This window comes from Trypanosoma rangeli (genome assembly GCF_003719475.1).
Source record: "Trypanosoma rangeli strain AM80 chromosome Unknown Tra_15.4_contig_00158, whole genome shotgun sequence".
In the NCBI taxonomy this organism is placed as follows: domain Eukaryota; phylum Euglenozoa; class Kinetoplastea; order Trypanosomatida; family Trypanosomatidae; genus Trypanosoma; species Trypanosoma rangeli.
In genome coordinates this window covers 23167-43781 of record NW_021705895.1, presented here as the reverse complement: position 1 = coordinate 43781, position 20615 = coordinate 23167, and the positions used below count along the sequence as shown (strand labels likewise).

General features: G+C 50.3%; 10 protein-coding genes across 10 annotated transcripts, besides 14 other annotated features; all 10 read left to right on the top strand.

Annotated features, from left to right (window-relative positions):
• Nucleotides 1–166: 166 nt before the first annotated feature.
• Nucleotides 167–188: a microsatellite.
• Nucleotides 189–274: 86 nt separating this feature from the next.
• Nucleotides 275–305: a sequence feature (A-rich).
• Nucleotides 306–496: 191 nt separating this feature from the next.
• Nucleotides 497–2539, top strand: TraAM80_05073 (putative signal recognition particle protein; the record flags this gene model as incomplete). The annotated part of the gene is made up of 1 exon (XM_029381968.1): nt 497–2539. One exon carries the CDS (start codon nt 497–499, stop codon nt 2537–2539), a length of 2043 nt encoding a protein of 680 aa, XP_029238355.1.
• Nucleotides 2540–3019: 480 nt separating this feature from the next.
• Nucleotides 3020–3063: a microsatellite.
• Nucleotides 3064–3115: 52 nt separating this feature from the next.
• TraAM80_05072 (ATP-binding cassette protein subfamily F, member 2) lies at nt 3116–4903 on the top strand (the record flags this gene model as incomplete). Its single annotated transcript, XM_029381967.1, has 1 exon — nt 3116–4903. One exon carries the CDS (start codon nt 3116–3118, stop codon nt 4901–4903), a length of 1788 nt encoding a protein of 595 aa, XP_029238354.1.
• A 600-nt stretch (nt 4904–5503) lies between these two features.
• Nucleotides 5504–5532: a microsatellite.
• A 54-nt stretch (nt 5533–5586) lies between these two features.
• Nucleotides 5587–5611: a microsatellite.
• Nucleotides 5612–5746: 135 nt separating this feature from the next.
• Nucleotides 5747–5766: a microsatellite.
• A 15-nt stretch (nt 5767–5781) lies between these two features.
• TraAM80_05071 (vps53-like domain protein) lies at nt 5782–8439 on the top strand (the record flags this gene model as incomplete). The annotated part of the gene is made up of 1 exon (XM_029381966.1): nt 5782–8439. One exon carries the CDS (start codon nt 5782–5784, stop codon nt 8437–8439), a length of 2658 nt encoding a protein of 885 aa, XP_029238353.1.
• A 534-nt stretch (nt 8440–8973) lies between these two features.
• Nucleotides 8974–9004: a microsatellite.
• Nucleotides 9005–9069: 65 nt separating this feature from the next.
• TraAM80_05070 (uncharacterized protein) lies at nt 9070–12708 on the top strand (the record flags this gene model as incomplete). The annotated part of the gene is made up of 1 exon (XM_029381965.1): nt 9070–12708. One exon carries the CDS (start codon nt 9070–9072, stop codon nt 12706–12708), a length of 3639 nt encoding a protein of 1212 aa, XP_029238352.1.
• A 4-nt stretch (nt 12709–12712) lies between these two features.
• On the top strand, nt 12713–13054 carry TraAM80_05069 (uncharacterized protein; the record flags this gene model as incomplete). Its single annotated transcript, XM_029381964.1, has 1 exon — nt 12713–13054. The coding sequence occupies one exon, from the start codon at nt 12713–12715 to the stop codon at nt 13052–13054; it is 342 nt and encodes a 113-aa protein (XP_029238351.1).
• Nucleotides 13055–13142: 88 nt separating this feature from the next.
• Nucleotides 13143–13174: a microsatellite.
• A 16-nt stretch (nt 13175–13190) lies between these two features.
• Nucleotides 13191–13220: a microsatellite.
• A 328-nt stretch (nt 13221–13548) lies between these two features.
• On the top strand, nt 13549–14121 carry TraAM80_05068 (ADP-ribosylation factor family; the record flags this gene model as incomplete). The annotated part of the gene is made up of 1 exon (XM_029381963.1): nt 13549–14121. The coding sequence occupies one exon, from the start codon at nt 13549–13551 to the stop codon at nt 14119–14121; it is 573 nt and encodes a 190-aa protein (XP_029238350.1).
• A 380-nt stretch (nt 14122–14501) lies between these two features.
• Nucleotides 14502–14523: a microsatellite.
• A 205-nt stretch (nt 14524–14728) lies between these two features.
• Nucleotides 14729–14777: a microsatellite.
• A 227-nt stretch (nt 14778–15004) lies between these two features.
• TraAM80_05067 (uncharacterized protein) lies at nt 15005–16321 on the top strand (the record flags this gene model as incomplete). The annotated part of the gene is made up of 1 exon (XM_029381962.1): nt 15005–16321. The coding sequence occupies one exon, from the start codon at nt 15005–15007 to the stop codon at nt 16319–16321; it is 1317 nt and encodes a 438-aa protein (XP_029238349.1).
• Nucleotides 16322–16580: 259 nt separating this feature from the next.
• Nucleotides 16581–16604: a microsatellite.
• A 182-nt stretch (nt 16605–16786) lies between these two features.
• TraAM80_05066 (transcription factor IIA alpha-beta subunit) lies at nt 16787–18601 on the top strand (the record flags this gene model as incomplete). Its single annotated transcript, XM_029381961.1, has 1 exon — nt 16787–18601. One exon carries the CDS (start codon nt 16787–16789, stop codon nt 18599–18601), a length of 1815 nt encoding a protein of 604 aa, XP_029238348.1.
• A 62-nt stretch (nt 18602–18663) lies between these two features.
• Nucleotides 18664–18684: a microsatellite.
• Nucleotides 18685–18839: 155 nt separating this feature from the next.
• Nucleotides 18840–18870: a microsatellite.
• Nucleotides 18871–18908: 38 nt separating this feature from the next.
• On the top strand, nt 18909–19247 carry TraAM80_05065 (dynein light chain; the record flags this gene model as incomplete). The annotated part of the gene is made up of 1 exon (XM_029381960.1): nt 18909–19247. The coding sequence occupies one exon, from the start codon at nt 18909–18911 to the stop codon at nt 19245–19247; it is 339 nt and encodes a 112-aa protein (XP_029238347.1).
• Nucleotides 19248–19631: 384 nt separating this feature from the next.
• TraAM80_05064 (macrophage infectivity potentiator, precursor) lies at nt 19632–20237 on the top strand (the record flags this gene model as incomplete). The annotated part of the gene is made up of 1 exon (XM_029381959.1): nt 19632–20237. One exon carries the CDS (start codon nt 19632–19634, stop codon nt 20235–20237), a length of 606 nt encoding a protein of 201 aa, XP_029238346.1.
• Nucleotides 20238–20615: the final 378 nt, after the last annotated feature.

Below are 20615 nucleotides of genomic sequence, written 5' to 3'. Positions count from 1 at the left end.
TTTTTTTTCTTTGTTTCTGCGTTGGCAAGATAAGTTGCTGGCGTTCTCTCCGCCGTATTGGGGCTATTGCTGGTGAATGAAATGGTCGTATCGTTATTGTTGTTGGCTGTAGCTGACTCATACTTGTGGTGACTGTGTTGGTGGGGTTGCGGGCGTAACGCAGTAGTTTTTTTTTTTTTTATCTTTTTGGTTGACGAGTGGTGAGTGTTTTTTATTTTATTTTACATTTCCTGCTTCCTATGCTGTGGGCAATTGTGAGTGCCTCTCTTGGACATTTTTTTTTATTTGTTTTATTTTTACTTTTTGACCTTGTGTTAACTGTGTGCTTACCGTTGTTTCATCCGTCTTCTCACTTTTGTGCGTGTAGGACCGCGGTGCGGTGTTTTTTGTTTTTGTTTTTGCTTCGCCTGTTTGCGAGACTTTCGTAGTTATATCACGCGGACACGAAGACTGTGCACGCAGACACACAATATTTACACGTTTTGCTCTGGCGACTATGACGGACGTGGCCAAGTGGGAGAAACAGCTGGAGCGCGTTTTGGCGGATGGCAGTGACGCACCGAAGATACTCGCGGCAATTGAGAAGATTCTATCAGTGAATTCCAAACATGTGTTTGCCCTCCGTTGTAAAGTTGTTTGTCTTTTGCATCAGGACAAACACGCCTCAGCGCTTACCGTGCTTGAGCAGATTGCTGCTGTGGACCCTGCACTGCTCCGGTCCTCACAGGACTACGCTTTCCAGAAGGCCTACTGCCTGTACAGGGCGCTAGACCACCACCAGGCACGATGTGTCCTGTTGAACGACGCCCCGCAGACGGCGGAACACGTGCCTTCGCAGCATCTTCTTGCGCAAGTGCATTATCATCTTGAGGAGTACGGGGCCGCCGCCCGCATCTACGAGGCGTTGCTGGCGAAGGGGGAATTTCGGGACGAGCATGAAAAGACGGAGTTACTGACTAACTACGCTGCTGCCTGTTCCGCTATCGACGCGCGAAAGACTCAGGCGATTGTGCGGGCGGCGGACGAAAAGACCGCAGATTTATTGTACAATGCGGCGACGGCACAGCTGGTGGTGCAGGACTACGCTGCTGCGCTGCAGACGCTACAACAGGCTGAGTCGCTCTGTGCACGAGCCTATCCCACGAGCCGCCTGCGGTCGTTTCAGGATGCCTGTTCCAAAAGCGACATGGAGCTTCGCTCGTTGTTGGATATTAAGGGCTCGCCGGAGCGTGCCTTTTTTAATGATGTCGCTAGCATCTGGGTTCAGACGGCGTATGTACACTACGCCATGCATGATGAAGAGAAGGCAGCTGCCCTGCTTAATTTGGTGCTGCGGTATCGCCCCTTGTCTGCCGTCACTCTTGCGGTGGCGTCAATCAACTGGACAGCCATTCATCGCCATCGCGACTTTTTCGACACGCATCGTAAGCTCAAGGCGGCGCAGAATCCGGCAGTGAATAATCGATTGACATCCCGGCAGCGTCTGTTGGTGCGGTATAACACGGCGATGCTTCTGTTGCATACCAGAAATTTCAATGCATTGAGGCGCCAAGTGGAACTTCTTGCCAATGAATACCCGGATTCTGATCTCACGCATTCACTCAAGCTGGCGCTGGCAGTTCGCGATAGTAAGAAGAAGCGCCAGTCAGACTACAAGAATCTCACGGAGTACCTGAAGAGCTACCAGCAAAGCGTTGGGGCGCAGCAACGTCAGGAGAGGGAGCAGCAGCAGCAACAACAAGGAGATCCTTCAGTAGGGAAATTGCTGCCACTGATCGCCGCACAGATTTTTCTTGAAAATGGGGATCTTGAACATGCCATTGAGTCTCTTTCGGCTGCTCCAGATGATATCCTGAAAAAGCCGTGTACGTTGATGACCCTGACAACATGGAAGGTTCAATTGGGCGACGTGAAGGGGGCAAAGCAGCTGCTTACTGAGTTTGCTGCCGCCGCACCGAAAGGGATCGCTGTTGTGAAGCCGATCCTTTTCTGGGCAGTGCAATTCTTGACGGCAAGGGGACTGAACGCAGACGCCGTGGATGTCATCCGCGCCACGCAGGGTGCTTTGCCAGTGCTGCAGGATGACAAGGAGGCTAGGGCGCTTTTGGCGTTGTGCCTTTCGCACTATGACATGCAGGGGGCACGGGCATGCATGGAGGCGATTCCTGAGGCTGGATTTACTGGTACACATACGGACAGGAAAATGTCTTTATCAGCTATCGCCGAGATTGAATCGCAGCAACCATCACGGCATAGCATTGAGGCACTTGGGTACCATCGTGTGACACTTGACAACGATGATGGCAACGGTAATAACGCCAAGGTGAAACGGGCGCGGCGCCGCCCAATGCGGCGTCCGCCGAAGAACTTGGATGCCCGCTTTGACCCCGAGCGGTGGATTCCCATGTCACATCGCTCGTACATAAAAGACTTGCCGGAGCGGAGAAAGCGGGAACTTAAACGCCTGCGCGCGAGTGAACAGGAGCAGAAGCGGCATGAAGCGGAAAAAAGAAAGATGGCGGTGACGGACCGTAATTAGGTACGTAGGGGATATGCATCGTTAGACGTATGGTTTTTGCTTGAATAAACGGCAGCAAGGCGGTAACGACAAGAAGACGTTTGGGTTGACAACATAAAAGGTGAAGAGGAGTGTTTACACTTTCTTGTCTTGTTTTCGCTTTTCTTCTTCGTTGCATTTATACCACCGCTCAGGTAAAAAGAAATTGAGTCATGATCCTTTTTTTTTCCTTTTTGGAAATCCTACGCTCGCATCTATCTATATTTCTGTCATTTGTTAATTTGCTTGTTTGCCTCCCGCGACTAAGAAGCTGTCGCTTGGCTTCGGCTTTGGAAATTCCACCGCGCCTCGCTGCTGTGTTTCTCCCCCCCTCTTTCCCTCTTGCCCTCTTTCCCTCCATGGCACCACTGAGTTCACTCCCCAACTGTAACAGTCTATTTGTGCTGGCCCCAAGTCGGTACGCGGGATTTCTTTAGAGGTGGTAAGCATACAAAACATATAACACACATCACACACACAGTCAAACAACGCACACTCACACACACGTTAAAAAAAAAAAAGGTTGCCGATAAAAGGGGTTAAATAATTATTATCATAATGGGGAAGCCAAAATATCTAAAGAAGAAGCAGGAAGCAGCGGCAGCGGCGGAACAGCCGCAGCAGCAAAAATTGTCGGAGTTGCGGGCCAATGCTGAAGAAGAAGAGCCTCAGAGTTCAGGGGCCATGGTGTCTTTTGCAAATCCCGTATTTCGTGATGGCGTAAGCGACATCCTTGTTGAAAAGATTGACATCAGCTATCAAGGTGTGTCCATTCTAGAGAACGCGACGCTAAACCTTGTGGCTGGGCATCGCTACGGTCTGGTGGGATCCAATGGATGTGGGAAGTCCACCTTACTGAAGGTGCTTGGGTTTAACGAGATTCCCTTTCCAAAGCATGTGGATCGCTACTTTGTCTCACACGAAGTGGAAGCGTCAGATGTCACGGCGCTTGAAGCCGTGGTGTCTGTGGACAAGGAAAAGGAACACTTAGAAAAGGAGTTGGAGGAGTTGGCACTTGCAGACCAGGAAGACGCGGCGGTGAACGTGCGCATGGACGACATTTACAAGAGACTGGATGAACTTGACGCCGACACGTCGGAGGCACGTGCAGGAAAAATTTTGTTTGGCTTGGGGTTCACACCGGAGATGCAACGGCGGCCAACGAAGTCGTTTTCTGGTGGCTGGCGCATGCGTATCTCATTGGCGCAAGCTCTCTTTATTAACCCGACGGTCCTCCTGCTGGACGAGCCCACAAATCACCTTGACATTGAGGCCGTGGTGTGGCTCGAGAGTTATCTCTCCAAGTTCAAAAAAATTCTCTTTATGGTGTCTCATTCGCAGGATTTTATGAATAACGTTTGCACAAAAGTGGCTCACATGGGCCGTGGCAGACTGGCATACTATGATGGCAATTACGACCAGTACTGTATTACACGCGCGGAGAAGGAGAGCAACCAGATGCGTCAGTTTCAGTGGGAGCAGAATCAAATTAAAAGTATGAAGGAATATATCGCCCGATTTGGGCATGGCAGTGCTAAACTTGCTCGACAGGCGCAGTCCAAGGAGAAAACGCTTGCCCGTATGGTGCGTGGTGGCCTCACCGAGTCCGTAGCCAAAGATCGGCAAGTAAACTTTGGATTTCCCTGCGCCGGTCCACTACCACCACCGATGCTGCAATTTCGTGAGGTTTCCTTTGCCTACCCTGGCCACAAACCTCTCTTTGAGGATCTTGAACTTGGAATCGACATGGAGTCGCGCATCTGCCTTGTAGGTCCCAATGGTGCTGGCAAAACGACACTGACAAAATTGATGTGTCGGGAACTGGAGCCAACTTCGGGTTATGTGGCCAAGAACGCACACTGTGTAATTGCCCGCTTTCACCAGCATTTTGTAGACCAAATTGACATGTCCCTAACCCCGCTTGAATGGATGGGTCACGAATATCCCACTATCTCCGACCCAACTATTCTGCGCAGTGCCCTCGGACGTTTCGGGGTCTCTGGCAAGATGCAAATGACGCCCATGTCTACGCTCTCAGATGGGCAGAAGTCACGCGTGGTGTTTGCGTGGATGGCATTTAAAACTCCCCACCTAATGATTCTTGACGAGCCGACTAACCACCTGGATATTGAGTCTATAGACGCCTTGGCGGACGCAGTCAACTGCTTTGAGGGGGCTGTCGTGGTGGTGTCACACGATCTCCGTCTCATTGCGCAGATTGCGGATGAGATTTGGATTGTGGACAAGGGCAACTGCCGCAAGTTTGATGGCGACATTGCTGACTATAAGGAGCACGTCCAGCGTGAGGTGAACCGCATGACGGAGGACTACGCCACACGAAAGTAAGTGAATGAAAAAAAAAAATAGGTACAACAACAAGATGGAGATATTGCGAGAGTGAATTGGAAAGGACGCAGTGAATGAGGGGAGACAAGAATGCACGTGGTTTGCGCATGTGGGTGCTCTTCTTTTCCCACCCGGAGGTATATGCAATGAATAGAAAAGAGAGAAAGCAATGACAACAAATAATAGTGATAATAATAAGGAAATCAGGAGAATTAAAAAGAAGGTTGAACCCACGAATGCAAGTGGATGAAAGGCGCTGCTAAGGGCCATGTTTCCTAACCCCATGGCGTTTCCTTTGTAATCATGAAACAACGGTGAGTGGGGGAAGGAAGGCATATATTAAGAATAAGCAAGGAAGCGAAAGAAAAAGAGGAAAAAAAAACTATGGCGCAATGCAGAACAACAGATTCTTCTTACGCTGGTACAAACTGGTAGAAGCACTGGTGGAGATATTCACACAAGGCGCGCCATTATTATTATTATTAGTGGTGAGTTTCCTTGGTTGTTGTTTTTTTTTGAAGTTTTTAGTGCGTAAACGTAAGACATATTTGTGAATAGACGCGTGTGCGTTTCATGTCTCTCGTTTGCTTTTGGTGCTGATGTTTGTTTGCTTGTTTGTTTGTTTGTTTTACCAGATTAATGGGTGCTACTTTAGGAGTTTTACTTCACGCACATTATTTATGTATATATATATATATATATATATATGCGTGTAAAACGCGCTGATTAAATATGGCACGAGATGAGACGTGTGCGTTGACGCCATGTATGCTTACATGTATAATTCTTTGTGGGTCCTACCATGCCTCTTCATCGCTTGTTAGTTAGTTCTCTCTCTCTCTCTATATATATATATATATATACTGTTTCCGGCTGGCATGCCCCCAGTGCGGTTCAGTGACGCCGTTGAAAAGGCACTTGCGGAGGTGTGCCCCCCACGTGACCCGTTTGACGAGCCAGACTTTGATCCTGTGGGGTACCTCAACAACCGATTTCCGGATGAGTCCAGCCTTGCCGCACTCCCTGCCTTTATGGAAGAGATGACCGTCCGCCTGACGAAGACAGAAAACGATCTTTTGAAGGCCGTTGAGGCTCAGGCGACCAATGCCGCCACCGCGGACAAGGAACTTCATAATGCAAAGGCCGCCGTGGTCGCACTTTACGATCGCGTTTCTGATATTAAGGCGAGAACGGCCAAGAGTGAAGATACCGTCCGTGAGCTTTGCCATCACATTCGTGAGTTGGACACGGCGAAAAACAACCTCACTGTAAGCATCAACACCCTACGTTCGATGCAGCTGTGGATGCTGCAGCTACAGGCCCTTTCCACCTCATTTGAGAGTCGCAAGTTTATTCAGTGCCGTGACGCGCTGATGGAGGCGCAGAAGTATTCTGCCATGTTTGAAAGCATGAACAAACTCCCTAAAGTGAGGGAAATTAACGATAAACAGGCGCAATTATGCCGACAGATGGAACATTACATTCGTCACACGGTGTTTGGAGATATTTCTCTGGATTCTCTGGATGAAACGCTGATGGCGGAGGCCTGTGCGGTGGTAGACCTACTTGGGAAGGAAAGTATTCGGAAGATACGCGACCAATTTATCGAGAAAATGTTGGAGGTGTACTCGCTGCGCTTTAAGCGTGGATCAGAGGACGCAAAATTGGAACGCACGGAACGACGGTATGTCTACATTCGTAATCTTCTGGAGCAAAACAAAGGACTTTTCCTCAGTGTTTTTCCACGTCACTGGTGTGTTCCGCAGGAGCTTTGTGTAACGTTTTGCCTTCGCACAAAAACGGAGCTTGACTGTCTTCTTCATGGGGCCGCTGGTAACATTGATGTAGTGGTACTGACGTATGTCCTGCAAAAGACAATTGACATTGAGCGTGACCTCACCCGGATGATGGCGTGGAAGGAGGAATTTCCGGGGCGTAGCGAGCTCCCGGATTACAGGTACAACGGCATGATTCTCTCCTCCTTTAAGGCGCACATGGACCTCTTTGTGCGGAACGAAGACAAACTGATGGATGACGCCCTTTCACATTCCTTCATGGGGTCCTTCACAGAGGTGGAGAGAGGCAACTCCGGCAGTTCAAGTGCCGTGGTGGGTGCGGCTGTGCCTGGGTGGAACAGTGAGACTGATATTCGTGTTGGTGCCATACTTCCTGTGGCAGAAGATCTCTTTATTTTTATCAAGGAGAGCCTCAAGCGTACTATTCGCATTTCGCAGCAGGATGTGTTGTTGGACATGGCGGCTGTCTGGCGCAAGCACCTCATCCGTTTTGCGGAAACGGTTGCAACGCTGCTTCCTAGCCCTGCAATCTCCAAAGAAGATATGCGTCGCGCGTGCATCATCGTCAACACGGCGGACCTCTGTCAGTCTACAATCCGTGATTTGGGAGACGAGGTCTGCACCCGTGGCGAGACTCCCGCGAAGGAAGTCGGTTTTGACCGAGTCACCGAGGCCTTCTCTACCCTTTACAGTAAGGCGATTCAATGCATCCTGCAAGGAACAGAGCTAAACTTGACGCCCTTTCTTGTAGAATACGGCAATGCTGTATTTGTCAACCGTCGAAGCGAGGAACAAGATATTCATGACGAATCCGCAACTATCCGTTCCATGAGCACTGTGCTGCACGATATGGTTTTGGTGTGCTCGGTGGTCTTGCCGTCTTCAATTTTACGCTTTCTTCTTGATAAGGTGGCACATAGCGTCATCCCCATGTTTACTGACACCTTGTATCGCATGCGTCGGCTGCCACCGGACTTTGCGCTGGGTTTGATGCGTGTTGACTCCGCTGCGTTTGAGCGAACTTTTTTGCAGCTTCCAAACTATAATGATCCTGACCGCATTGCTCCAGCGCATTTAACAGGATACATGAAACTTGTGCGACGGGAGTTTGACCGGTTAAATCGCGCCCTAAAGGTTTTGCAACTAGATGCCTCGGTGGATTCGTTTGTGGATGTCTACTACGAGGCCATGCTGCCTGAAGATCGCTCTATTCAGAACTTTGTACGACTTGTGGAGTTGAAAGGGCGAAAGCGGGAGGATGTCAGGCCGTGGATCGCACATCTTTCCAAGAGGGGTGTGGTGGAGGCCACAAGGCGTGATCGGCAGCGCGAAGCTTCACTTGGCATCGCAACGGGCACTACAGGTCAATCCTCGGTAGCAGGCGCCACCGCTTCGGGAGGACTCAATTTTTCGAACTTTTTCTTGCCAACTGCAGCAAACACGTCTGAACAGTCCTTGAGCGGCGGGTTTTCGAATGCGTTCAACAGTTTGGTCAGCCGTGCTGGAAACGGCGGTAATGCGCAATCAACGGCAACGACGACGACAGCAGCGGCAGCAGTAACAACAACAACACCACGGCTATCAACGGGGATGATCGTACCAGCAGAAACAGCGGAGGAGAGTTTCGGCACACGTTTTGCCAAGGCAGCTCGTAGCACAGTGACGTCAATGAACTTCCTCTCCAACTTCAAGAAGGAAGGCGGGAACAACAGTGGTGGCGGTTATGGGGCCGCGAAGTGAGGAGAACACCACCCCATAAAGCATGAGGGGAAAGGGGAACAAATCTTCTCTGTCGTCACACTGCGATGTGGGGATGAGAGCCAGCGAAATTTTTTTGTATTTTATCCACCTTTGTTTGCATGTGGGCGGGCGACAGATTGCGCAGGTGAGTGCAGCACGTTGAATGGGGAAGATGTTTTGCCATGTGTCTCTTTGATCCCAGTGCCTTGTGGAAGATGCCGTGTGTCTAGCAGGTGTGTTCGCTGATCTAGCTGTTTTTTTTTAATTATTATTATGCCTTGCTTTTTTTTTTCTCCTTTCACTGTTCGCTGTGGATTCGTATTTAGGGACCTTCCCTTCGTTCACTGTTTTTCATTCCTTTTTAGATGCATCACCGCTGCCACCGCGGGATCCTGCTTGCGTGTGACTTCTGTGCGTCGCACCTCATCGCGATTGCTTGCGTGTGTGGCTTGCACTGCTTCTTCCTTCAGTTTCTTGCACTCGAAGTCTTTTGCCGCTCTTTGCCTCCCGCCGTCTGCTGGGAAGACGAGCGCAAACAACAACAACAACAACAACAACAACAACAGCGGGGCTGTCTTGACAGCTCAAGGGAGAGCGAAAACGCTCCATGACCGACACACTGCAGGTTTAATGCTCACTGCCCTGCACATAACGCTGCCGCAGCGACGCGATCGTGAGAGTGAGCAACACCTGCCGAATCGCTGCCTCATCGTGAACGAGCTTACGTGTGAGGCCTCCCTCATCTCCACTGAGGCCTCACTAAAGTACGCGCGTGACGCTGCGCATGAGTCGTATGAGACGGGAACCCGTTTTCGCTTTGGCCACATTACAATCAGTCCTCACCATGGGAGTATCTTCGTAACGCAGGTGGCCCCTTTGCTGTATGATCTTTGTCGTGGTTTTTTTCTCTCTACGAGTAGCAACGATGCAGAAATGCAAAGTCGACTGCTAGCGTCAACAAACCCGGTTGCCGCGGATTCTGATGAACCTGTTATTTTTCAAAGAAGGGGGTTAGAGAATGCGTCTGCAAGCGAGCATCAGAAAATTTGTCAGAAGACGTGGCTGATGAGTCGAACGGTTTTTATTTATGGTAGTCGCTCCGCTACGGAACGCCGTGCACTCTTTCTGCATCTTGCCAAGGCTGTCGCCCTGGCGTTGCTTCAGGAAACAAATGCCACGGAAACACAGACGTCAGAGAAGAATACATGTGAGGTTTGCTTCTCACTTGTAGATTTATACCACGCATGGGGGGTAGGAGATGTCCTGGACCCTAACGCCGTTATGCATGACAGTTTTCAACTGCAGCGGCTGAAGCGGGAGGAGCCACGACGCTCACTGAATGAACCGAAGGGCATAGATTTTGTTGAGCCCACAAGACAACTGTTGGAGGGTCGGGACAGCATATCCACGTGCCTTCTGCGTGCGTTGCAACGCATCGACTCTCCACGAGCGTTGCGTACAAGCGCAGAGAGGGAAGACCACGCCGTGAAGTCCACCTTGGTGCTCACGTTTACCATTTCAAAGCACCCGAAACAGGGCCTAGGAGCGTCGCGACGTGGGAAGATGCGTTCCGCGCGAGCTGGGGAGGAACGGGGTCGGCAGAAGGCTGATTCCTCATTAGAGGCTAGGTTTCATATCATACTTCTCCCCGACAGTGCTGCTGCCGCACATGGAAAGCAAGCAGCACAAGAGTTGGGGGCTCTTGCCAATGCACTTCAGGCCTGTACACAGTGGCAAAACGAAATAGTTTCTGCGACCGATGCTGAGGAGGATCCCCGTGAGCAGCGAGCGAAGGAACCGCCAAAGCCAGCTTTATCTCTAAATGTGTCATCCTCAGGAACGACATCGACAACAAACAAGGTGTCTTGGGTACCGCTGCGAGAGTCTCCACTGCTACTTTATCTGTTTGAGTCCAACATTTACTACCGTCATCAGTTAGAGCGGAGTTTACGCAATTTGCGTCTGTCGAAGGAACGACGTCGGCAGTTCAGCTCTGAGTCAAGGTCTGTGGGTGCTAACGTCTCCACCCAGTCTCAGAACGCCGCTAGAAGTGTCTCATGCACTGCATCTACCTCCATGGAGCATAGTGGTTGCTGGATGAGTGCTGAGGCAAAAAATACTAACGTTCTTGACTGCATAGCTGCAGGAATTGGTCAATGCCTACTCATTGTGTGTGTTAACTCCGGTTGGGATCAATACTATCAGGCCCGCAGTGCATTTCTGTTTGCACAGCGCGCATCCAACCAGTTGAGCCAGCCCTGCGTCTTTTCAGACCCTACATTAGAGCATGTATCTCCTACATGTGGTACGGAGCATGGGATAAGCAATTTCCACAAGACCTTGACTCTAACCTCGACACGGATACAGTCTCTTTGTCAGTATTCCCTGGAACGGCAACGCCATGAACCTTTTCACGCCCTGGAAGAAACAGTAGATGGGGTGGAGCGACAACTGTGGTCTTCTCCAGAAAGAAGAGAAACAACAGAGCCGAGGCACCCGAAAGCGGAGGAGTTCTCAGTTAGTCCGTTGGCGCCGTCTGAAGTTGCCTTCGTTGAGGAGGAGGGTAGTGACCAGTATAATGGCCGCGATGTGCTGTCCAGGCAGACGGATGTGCAGGCCGTTCGACAGCCTGTAGGCTCAAGAGTGGATGCAGTGACCAAAATAACTAGCCCTATTGCGCCATCATCAGGAAGAAATATGCGTTCTGTTCCCATGCGGCAACTTCGTCGATGCGATTACGACGATCAACAAGGAGGGATAAGCAGTCTTCATGACGAGAGTACTGCTAAATCATGGGAGCAACCGGAAATTCCTTGTGGTACTGAAACTTCTCCACTTGATTCTGGTCTGTGCGAATCCCCCACCTCTGCAAAGGGCGTGAAGTTGGGTCCTTCTCCTGTAGCGGGGGGTCCAATGATACACGACGTATTGCTGGAACAAAGTCGTCTTCGGCAGGAAAATGCGCAGTTGCGTGTGCTTCTGGCGAGTATGTCTTCTCAGCAAGCTGACAGTGATAGAGAGCTAAGGGGGTCAGTCAGGATAGCAGACATCTGCGATGCTGCACTGCTGGAGTCACGGAGATCCGCTCGATTATCGGAGATTGACGTGTTACGAAAAGAACTCGCAACAACAACAAAAAAGGCGCAAGTACTGCAAAAGACTCTTTTACGTTCAGTGGACGATAATCGCAAGCTGCGTCGCGCCATGCATGCTCAGATGAAACAGTTGGTTGTTGACCTTCCCCGCATTTTTCAAGATACACTGGCTGAACGAGATTCCAATACTCCTGCAGTTGCAGAGGAAAGACTTCTTCGCTGGGAGATGCTGCTTGAGAATACTGTGGGGCGAATGATGCGACCTGTATCTGGGGATGACCATGTGGAAGGGGAGAAGGAGCAGGAGCAGAAGGAAGAATCAACATGCACGGAGCGTGACGGTAGGTTTGGTCTTCAAACGTGTCAGATAGAAAACGTAACGAAAACGTCACATGCAAACTGTGCATGTGCGCACATGCCGGAGGGACGGGGACCAGGCTCCCGCTGTAACGGAAGCTGCTACCAAGTACAGCGGGAGGCGAATGATTTACTCAACGAGGAGGCCAACAGATGGGATTGGAAAGCATCCAAGCGTGACATGAAGGGGGAAGTAAAATCACCGCTGGGAAACGATATAGATTTTCAAGTGGCACAGCTACTTCAGCTGGCCTACCGCCTTTTTCTATGCGGATCCGCTTTTGCCAATGAGGTTGAGGATGATGATGGGCACACTGTCTCTGCGGGTAGCATACATGAGGGGCCTGACAGAGCTGAAGTGGAGGTCTGTGGAGCAATGCGTCGGAGTTTGTCAAAAAGCGTATTAGATATTATGTCGCCCCACCAGAAGGGACTCCGCGCAAAGGCTGCGAAAGCTGAGGGCGAAGGACATCTGTTTACTGGGGAAGGGCGGGAACCAGAACTCTGCTGGAAGTGTCACATGTCTTGGCGCCCGTGTTGCAACGCGGAGTATACAAGGTTTCTCGAAATACTGCGCTCCTTGTGCGGCCAGCTAATGATAACAGGAACAGTTGCTCTTGATTCACACCGTCAAGTCATGTACAAAGCAGAAGCAGCACAAGAAGAACTAAAAGATAAGAAGGGTACACCACTGCCAAGACATGTGTGCTTCCCCTCTGGGTGTTGCCCTTCTCATGAAAGCTGGGGAGACGTTTCATCAGCAGAATTGCTGCCCAATGAGGGGGACTTTATTGCTGAAGACACGTCAACTATCTGATTCCATGCGGAAGAACACAGATGCGCAAGTAAAGCAGCAAGCAGCTGTGCAATCCCTACAAAGCGAACTGGAAAAGGAGCGGGAGTGGCGCCGGCAGCTTCAGGATGAGCTTCTCAGTTTTCGCCTTCGCCTAAGCAAGTACGAATCGAGGTTTGCCTTCATTGACGAGACGGTGAAACCAAAACTTTCCAATGACATTGCGCAACTCGAGCAGAAGATCTCGGAGCGCAAAAGGCAAGAAGATTTGGAGCAACAACGACGAGCGGTGTTTATGTTGGAAATCCAAAAAAGGCTCCAGAGCGTCATCACTGAGAAGGACTTAATGTCTCTCCCTACTTTTTCCTAGTTTTTCCTCTTACCGCGACAATAGGGTGAGGAGCGTTGCTGTCGAGTGCATGCATACAGGCGGGTGATGGGGCTGTTTCTTCAGACATTCTGCTCTATTTCTCTCTCTCTCTCTCTCTCTTTGTATTTGTGGGGAGGTTGTTATTGTTGTTGTTGTTGTTGTTGTTTTTTGTGACTTCTTTTTTTTTACAGTTTTTTTTTGTCTTTTGCCTCCCCCGAATGAGGAGGGAAGAATTGAGAGATGATCAGCTTATTGGGTGATTCATTCGTGCTGTTGTTGTTTTTTCCGCCTTTCCTCTTCCATCCTCCTCTTGCTTCACCTCTGCAAGTGTCTGCTACCGTGAGTTCACTGTATGCTGGCGATTTTCGTTTTTTTTTTCGTATTGTTTTTTGTGTTGTCTGCCTCACTGCCAATGGGTGGGAGTGCCAGTTAAAAACAGTCTGAGGGTTGTTTCTATTTTGGTGTTGCTCTTCGGTTGAGCGGTGGTGGGCATGATGAGACTTTTAGCTTGGATACTGAACTGGTTCCGGGGCCTCTTCTGGCAGTTGGAGATGGAGGTCACGCTTGTCGGTCTCCAGGGGGCTGGCAAGACGACCTTCTTGGCAGCCATCACGGAAGGAAAGGAGTCCGTGCAGCTGCACGACGCGATTCCCACCATAGGCCTCAACACCCGCAAAGTCACTCGCGGTAACGTCAGCATCAAGGTCTGGGATATCGGCGGGCAGCCGCGCTTTCGAGGGATGTGGGAACGATACTGCCGTGGCGTGCAGAGTATTGTGTTTATTGTGGATGCAGCGGACCTTTCATCCTTTGAAGAGGCGAGGCATAGTCTGCACGATTTACTGGGCCGGCCCTCTCTTGCTGGAATTCCACTTCTTATTCTTGCCAACAAAAACGACTTGGAAGGGGCATGCTCTGCAGAAACTGTCATATCGGAGTTGCAGTTGTCGAAGCTTGCAGTCGATCGTGAGACGGCGTGTTATAGCGTAAGTGCGAAGAGTTACACGAACATTGACGTGACCCTCAAGTGGCTTATGCGGTACTCAAAATCTTTCTCGTCAACGTAATCTCTCAAAGGACAAGAAAACCAAGAAGAACAAAACAAAAAAAAATAGTGGATGAGTGCTTTGAAATTTGGAGAAGTCGACACAAAAAGAACTGTGCGAAACTGATTCGTTTCTCTCTGTGTTTTGTTCGCTGCAAACTTGAAGTACAACTCTTCATCCGCAGAGCGAAAGGTACGCCAGATCTCGTGCCACTTTAGACACAGGTGCGCATCGTTTTTTTTTTGTTTTTGATCCAGTTCCTCTCTTCCTGCTGAGCTGTGTCACTTCGTCATCATTCTTTTTCCTTGTGTGTGTGTTTGACAGAATGAAAGGCCTTGTTTAAAGTGACATCTTCCTCCGCATGTTAAGAGAGGACAATGGATGGCTGCTGAATTACACAGTATATATATATATATATATATACTCGTTCACTCCTGCCGTTTCTTGCAATCCCTGCTGATGTGTGTTTTGTGTGTCTTTGTATCCCTGAGTATGTTCTTCCGGTGTGTTTTATGTGAAATTGGAAGCGAACGCGAAGTATTGGAAAGAAGACAACCCGGTCTGGGTGTTAAAAGGCTGCAGTTCCCAGGCACGTGTGCGATGCAGGTTTTCGAAAATTCCACGCCTCATTTTTCCTATTTTCATTTTTATTATTATTATCTCTGTAGCTTATTATTGCTTCTTCTTTTTTGTTTACGCTTCTCATTTGGTCTGTGTGATTTGTGCGCATAATCCTTCTGATGCCGGTGACCTCTCTCATTGCTGCCGCTCTGTAAAGGAGGTGGAATCTTGCATGGGGTGGAGAGGTGGAACACCTCAAGTTGTGTTCTTGTTGCTGTGCGTGTGTGCGCAATCTTCGTATGTATAGACGCTCAACTGAGGGAGGTAGTGGCTCTTGACGTGGATGACGCAGATGCTCAGATGCAAAGTGGCGGACTTCGTGTCTGTGTTGCCGGTGCCGCCCCAGACGGAGAGGCGCCGCGGTGTGCTTCGCTTCGTAGGAACCACGGACTTTGCCCCTGGCTTGTGGGCGGGTATAGAGTTGTTTGGCGCCGTCGGCCGTAATGATGGCAGCGTGATGGGGAAGTCATATTTTTCGTGTCCGGCAGGACAGGGGGTGTTTGTTCGCCTGGAACTTGTCGTACCGTACACACCAGAGGCAGAAGGACACGTTGGCACGCCGCATGAGACCGTTACATCAATGGCGGTGGTGGAAAAACTGCGCACGGAAATGACGCGGCTGCATGAGAAGTTGCAGCAAAGAGAATTGGCGCTGCGGAAGGCGGAGGAGGGCCTTCGCAGCGTCATTGCACTGCATGATGCGAAAACTGCGGAGCTGCAAAGAGAACGGGAAGAGAAGTCGCAGATAGTGATGGCGATGACAGGCAAACAGTACAACGCGGCTGCGACGCAGACGGAAGAGGGGGGAGAAACAGATGGTGAAATTCACCAGTTGCAGCAGCAGTGTGCTGACCTAAGGGATCTCTGTGAGCTTCAGGAGGAGGAGATTAACCGGCAGAGAGAGCACGCTGACGACCTTGCTCAAATTGTGGAGGAGGTGCGCCGCGAGCAGGAGGAGGAACGTGTGCGGATGGAGGAGAAAATCCGGTCTCTAGAAGAAGAGGTCACACACCAGCAACAGGTCGCCTCCGAACTCAGGCAAGCAGCTGAAGAGTCTGATAAAGCTGATATGGAAAACATGCATCTGCAGGTTTTTGAGCAGCAACAGGAGAAGGAGGCGCTGCGACTTCTTAAGGAGCGGTACGAACAGCTTCATGCTGAACGGGAGAAGGAGCGTCGCGCGGAGGAGGCAAGGAGGAAGCAGACAACGGCTGAGTACGAGGAGGCCCTCACACAGCAACGAGAGCATAAGACTCGGCTTCTTAACCAAATTCAGCAACTGCAGCAAGAGATTAAAGACATGCGTCTTAGTCGCGAGCGTGAACGGGTGTTGCAGGTGCCTCTGAGCGCGCTGGAACGGGAAGAATACGAATCCCAGCTAAATAGACTGAGGTGGGAACTCATGGAAAACTACGGGGAAATGTTTGCTAAGCGCTATGACCACTTTTTGGCACCTGTTTTCAATTGGAAGTCGCCGGCGGACGTGATGGGGGCAATGAGCGAGATGATTTTGTCGTCAGGAGGAGTTTTACCGTTTACAACGCCGGAGAAGTGTCGGCACTCTCGCATGAAACTCTTCCATATGCACCCACAACGCTGACTGCGAAAGCTGAGTGGCTGCGTTTCCGCAGGAGGCGGTGCTATACGGCACGGGTGAGTTGAGGTGGGCGCAGCCAGACCATCGAAGAAAATGGCCTAAGTCGAGCCAAGTGAAATGAACGAATTGAAGTACCAGTAGTGGTGCTGGTGCGGGGGTTGCTTTTGCCGCAAAGAAGAGGACTTTAAAGCAAGTATATGTTTCTTGTGTCATTTCAAATTGGAGGAAACGTCGTCGTTGCTGTTATTGTTGGCGCCTTGCGTTTTATTTGTTTTTTTTTTGTTTTACCCCCTTTTCTGAGGTAATGAGTGAAGAAACGCCTCACCGTCTTCTTCTTTCTGCAGAGTGGAGTAAGTAAGCGGCGGTGTCCAGCAACACAGCGTTGCCTTTTCTCAAAGAAAAGGCACGAAAAACGTGTCGTGGTGGGGGGAGAGAGGACGGGAGAATAAGAAGAACAAAGAACAAAGGATGTGGGAAGCAGAACACGATAATGTGGGAAAGAAGAAGTACCGCAGAAGGCAGAAGAGGCCTTTGTGTTCAACTAGCGATGTGTATGAGAGCGCCATGCGGAACTTTCGCCAGCTTCTCTTAGAGCGCATGTCACACCATGAGGATGAAGTGTTCTCTGCACGGGCACGCTTTCAAATGCAGCGCGCGCATGACAAGGAGCACTTTGATCGCATTCACCGTAAGCGGAAGAACAGTGACAGGGTGCGAGGGACGGCGGTGCGGCACTCTCTGCGTCACGCCATCGTTTCTGCTGAGGACGTAGAGGAGCCGTCTGTGGCCGAGCAGGAGTTTCTCGCAGACCAGGAGAAGCTCTATCTGGAGCATGAAGAGGAGCTGCAGCGTTCCTACCCACTCGCCTTCTTGGACGATGAAACTGCGGGGGCTGTGGCCTTCACACTCATGCCAATGCTGCGTGGCAAATTTGAGGCGCTTGCACAGGAACGTACCCGACATCACAAGGAATGTAGGGAGATCACTGAACCAAAGAGACTGTCGTCTGTGTCGAATCCGGCAGTGCAGCTGCCGCACGGAAGTGTCAAGGATAGTGCTGTGGATAGGTCGCAGACCGTATTTGTGAAGGAGGAACACGATCCAGACGTGAGTGCCACATTAGAGGTGGGAAGGGGAGCGTATATCATTCCGCAGACAGTCACTCAGCAGATCCCCAAAATTAATGATGTGGGAGAAAATGACAGGGAGGTGTCGCTGTCAAGTGAAGCAAATTCAGCAGATGGTAATGACTCTTGTGATTCTGTGGATTCTGGTCGTGCGGTGGTGACGCCGTCTTGGCTTTCAACGATCACTTCCCGTGGAGAAGTAGAGTTTGTTCGTACGGCTTTGCTGTCGAAAGAGCAGAGCCGTCTGGCAAGGCGCGAGGAGAAACGGCGGTGGCTTGAGGGTCTTTTAACTCCAGCAACCCCACCCGATATGCAGCAACGGGCACAAGAGGAACTCCGCCGCCTTGAAGTGGAGAGGAAAGATGAGGCGCGAAAATCGGCGGAACTTTGGTGTTTATGGCGTGCTGTCAGGGACAGAATCAACTCCAGCAGTTGCAGGGCTAATAACATGGATGACAGGGAATCTGCTGCCGCGAGCGGCAACCAAGACGATGCTGAACGCACAGGACGGGAAAGGAGCAGTGCATTCTCTGTTGAAGAAGCGGAAAGTGATAAAGCTGTGGATGACAAAGATCGGGACGGGTACTACACGCCTACAGGTTTAGGCTCAGAAAGGTGGAGGAAGCGAATGGAACTTGTGGCGACCCTTGACGATAAGTATGACATCAATAAAAGCACTGATGTTTCTTCTGCAGTGACTCATTTTGTTTCCTCTTGTCCGAACGCATCTTCTTCCTTCGGTATGTCTTGGGAGACGATCACCATTGACGAGTTAACCAACACCGATGGTAGTGATAGCAATGTCAGCAATCGTTTGGAGGTGAAGGCGCAATCGTATTTGTGGCCGCATCACATTGAAACCAGCATTCCACATGTGCTGTGTGGAGAGGCTGTGCGAGGTGGGGGTTGGTGGCGTGCGTTTCTGCCGGATGCTCAGGGGACAGTTACACACGGAAGACAGCCTGAAGAAGCAGAGGATGATGCGGGTGCTAGCGGTGATGGCCAGAAGTCGGGACGCCGCACGGAGGGCGAACTGAACGCGATAAGTGTCGTCAAGTTTCCGCGTTGTGCGCGAAAGGTGTGGTTGAAGTTGGACTCGTTGGGGGACTTTGTTGCAGAGACAGTGAGGTTTTACCAGGCTAGACTGCACATATGATGTGCAGGCTGCTTTCAGCTAGCTATAAGCTGTGAGATAAAGAGAGGAGGATATTATATATGCATACACACACACACACACACCTTGTTTTTGTTTTTGACTATATGTTCTGCGGTTTGCCTGCGTCTTTATCCTTTTTGACTTCCACATGCTCGTTTCAATCCATGCCACTGAAATAGGCGTCTCCGTCAGTTGTATAGAACGGTCCATCGGCTAGCTCAGACACAGGGAAGGTGAAATATATATATATATATATATATAGTTGTATAGGCCACACCAGGACGAGAGAGGGTTAAGACAGGAGAGCATGGCGGGCACCATCGCGGTAGTGAAGGAATCCGCCATGTCGCAGGAGCTTCAGCAAGACTGCGTAGATTGCGCCGCGTATGCGTTGCGTGAATTGGGCTTGCATGAACAAACCGCCATCGCCCAGTTTATTAAACGCGAGCTGGACAGCAAATACGGCTCCCGCTTTCACTGTATTGTTGGCCGCTCCTTTGGCTCGTACGTAGGCCATGATGGCCAGTACTTTATCTACTTTCTTATTGGTGACTGTGCCTTCTTAATATGGCGCACCGTTGACACGTTTGAGGAGCGCGTGTTTTACGCTCCTGTGGATGACCTGGCCATAGGGCGACTGCCGTAAGATACAGTTGAGATGTAAACAAGAAAGAAAGCGCTCTCGCAGTAATATTGTTCTCATCCTTCTTTTACTGGGGGCAAAAAAAAAAAAAAGGATGCGTGGCAAATTGGAATGGACGAGAGAGGAGAGAAAAGATAGATAGAGACAACTCGTGGTGTTGCTGGTGGTGTTTGCCTAAAAAAACAAAGTGTGTCTTGGTATTTTAGTGTGGGTTGTGCCAATAGTTTTTTTTTTTGTCTGCTTGCTCTACTTTATATTTGCATATGTATCTGCTCTTTTTTTTTTTTTTGGTCGCTCACCATGTTGCTTCAGCGTGCTTGTCAAACAAACTTATATAGATAACGGTTTTATTTTGCTTGCAACAGCAGCGGCACTAAAGCGGAGGAGATGCAGCTACGCCCAACAAAGACAGGAAAGTTTTATTCCAGGGCGACCTTGTGCCTCATGGCAGCACTGATGCTTTTGTCTATGAGCGTTGTGCTAACGGTGAGTGGAGAAACTCTTTCATCAGAGGTGCGCCTCAATAACTATCGAAAGCGCGTTGGACGTGCCTTCATCAAAGAAAAGGCTGCTCAGGCCGGCGCTGTCACGCTTCCGTCTGGCTTGGTTTTTCGGCGCATTGCTCGTGGCTCTGGTAAGCGTGCCGCTGCCGCGGATGATGAATGCGAGGTCCACTACACTGGAAAACTTCGTGACGGGACTGTCTTTGACAGCTCGCGGGAACGTGGAAGGCCCATCAGTTTCCGCCCCAGCGGGGTTATCAAGGGCTGGGCGGAGGCGCTGCAGTTAATGCGTGAGGGTGACCGCTGGCTCCTTTTTATTCCCCATGAATTGGGCTACGGTGAGGCGGGGGCGGGCACATCGATTCCCCCTTTTTCTCCACTTGAGTTCGACGTGGAGCTGCTCCGTATTAAGGGCGGTGGCACAGGGCGTACAGCGGAGGAGGTGGACAAGATACTGCGGGAGGTAGAAGGAGACCGGGGAGACATGTAACTACTTGCATACATGAGTTTAAGGGAAATATGTGCTTGTTTGTGCGTCTCGGCATGTATGCATGCGTGTGTTTGCATGTTGCTGTGCTTCTGTACGGTGGAGAAAGTGGAAAAGTGACAAAAAAAAACTATTTCCGTTTTGTTTCACCTCTTTTAATGCCTCTTTTCATCGACGTGGTGAGAAACCTGCTCACTGTTCTTTGAGGGAGTGGGTTGGAAATGAAGATGGGTGCCAGGTGCAGAAAAAAAAAACAAAAAAACAAGGCCTCTTCTTTTTTTTTTTGGCTACGTGGATAAGACACTTGAGTGACGTTTTGTGTCTTGCTTGTGGGTTGCGTGTTTCTTATTTTTGTGTGTCATTGGTCCCGTGGCTGTTACT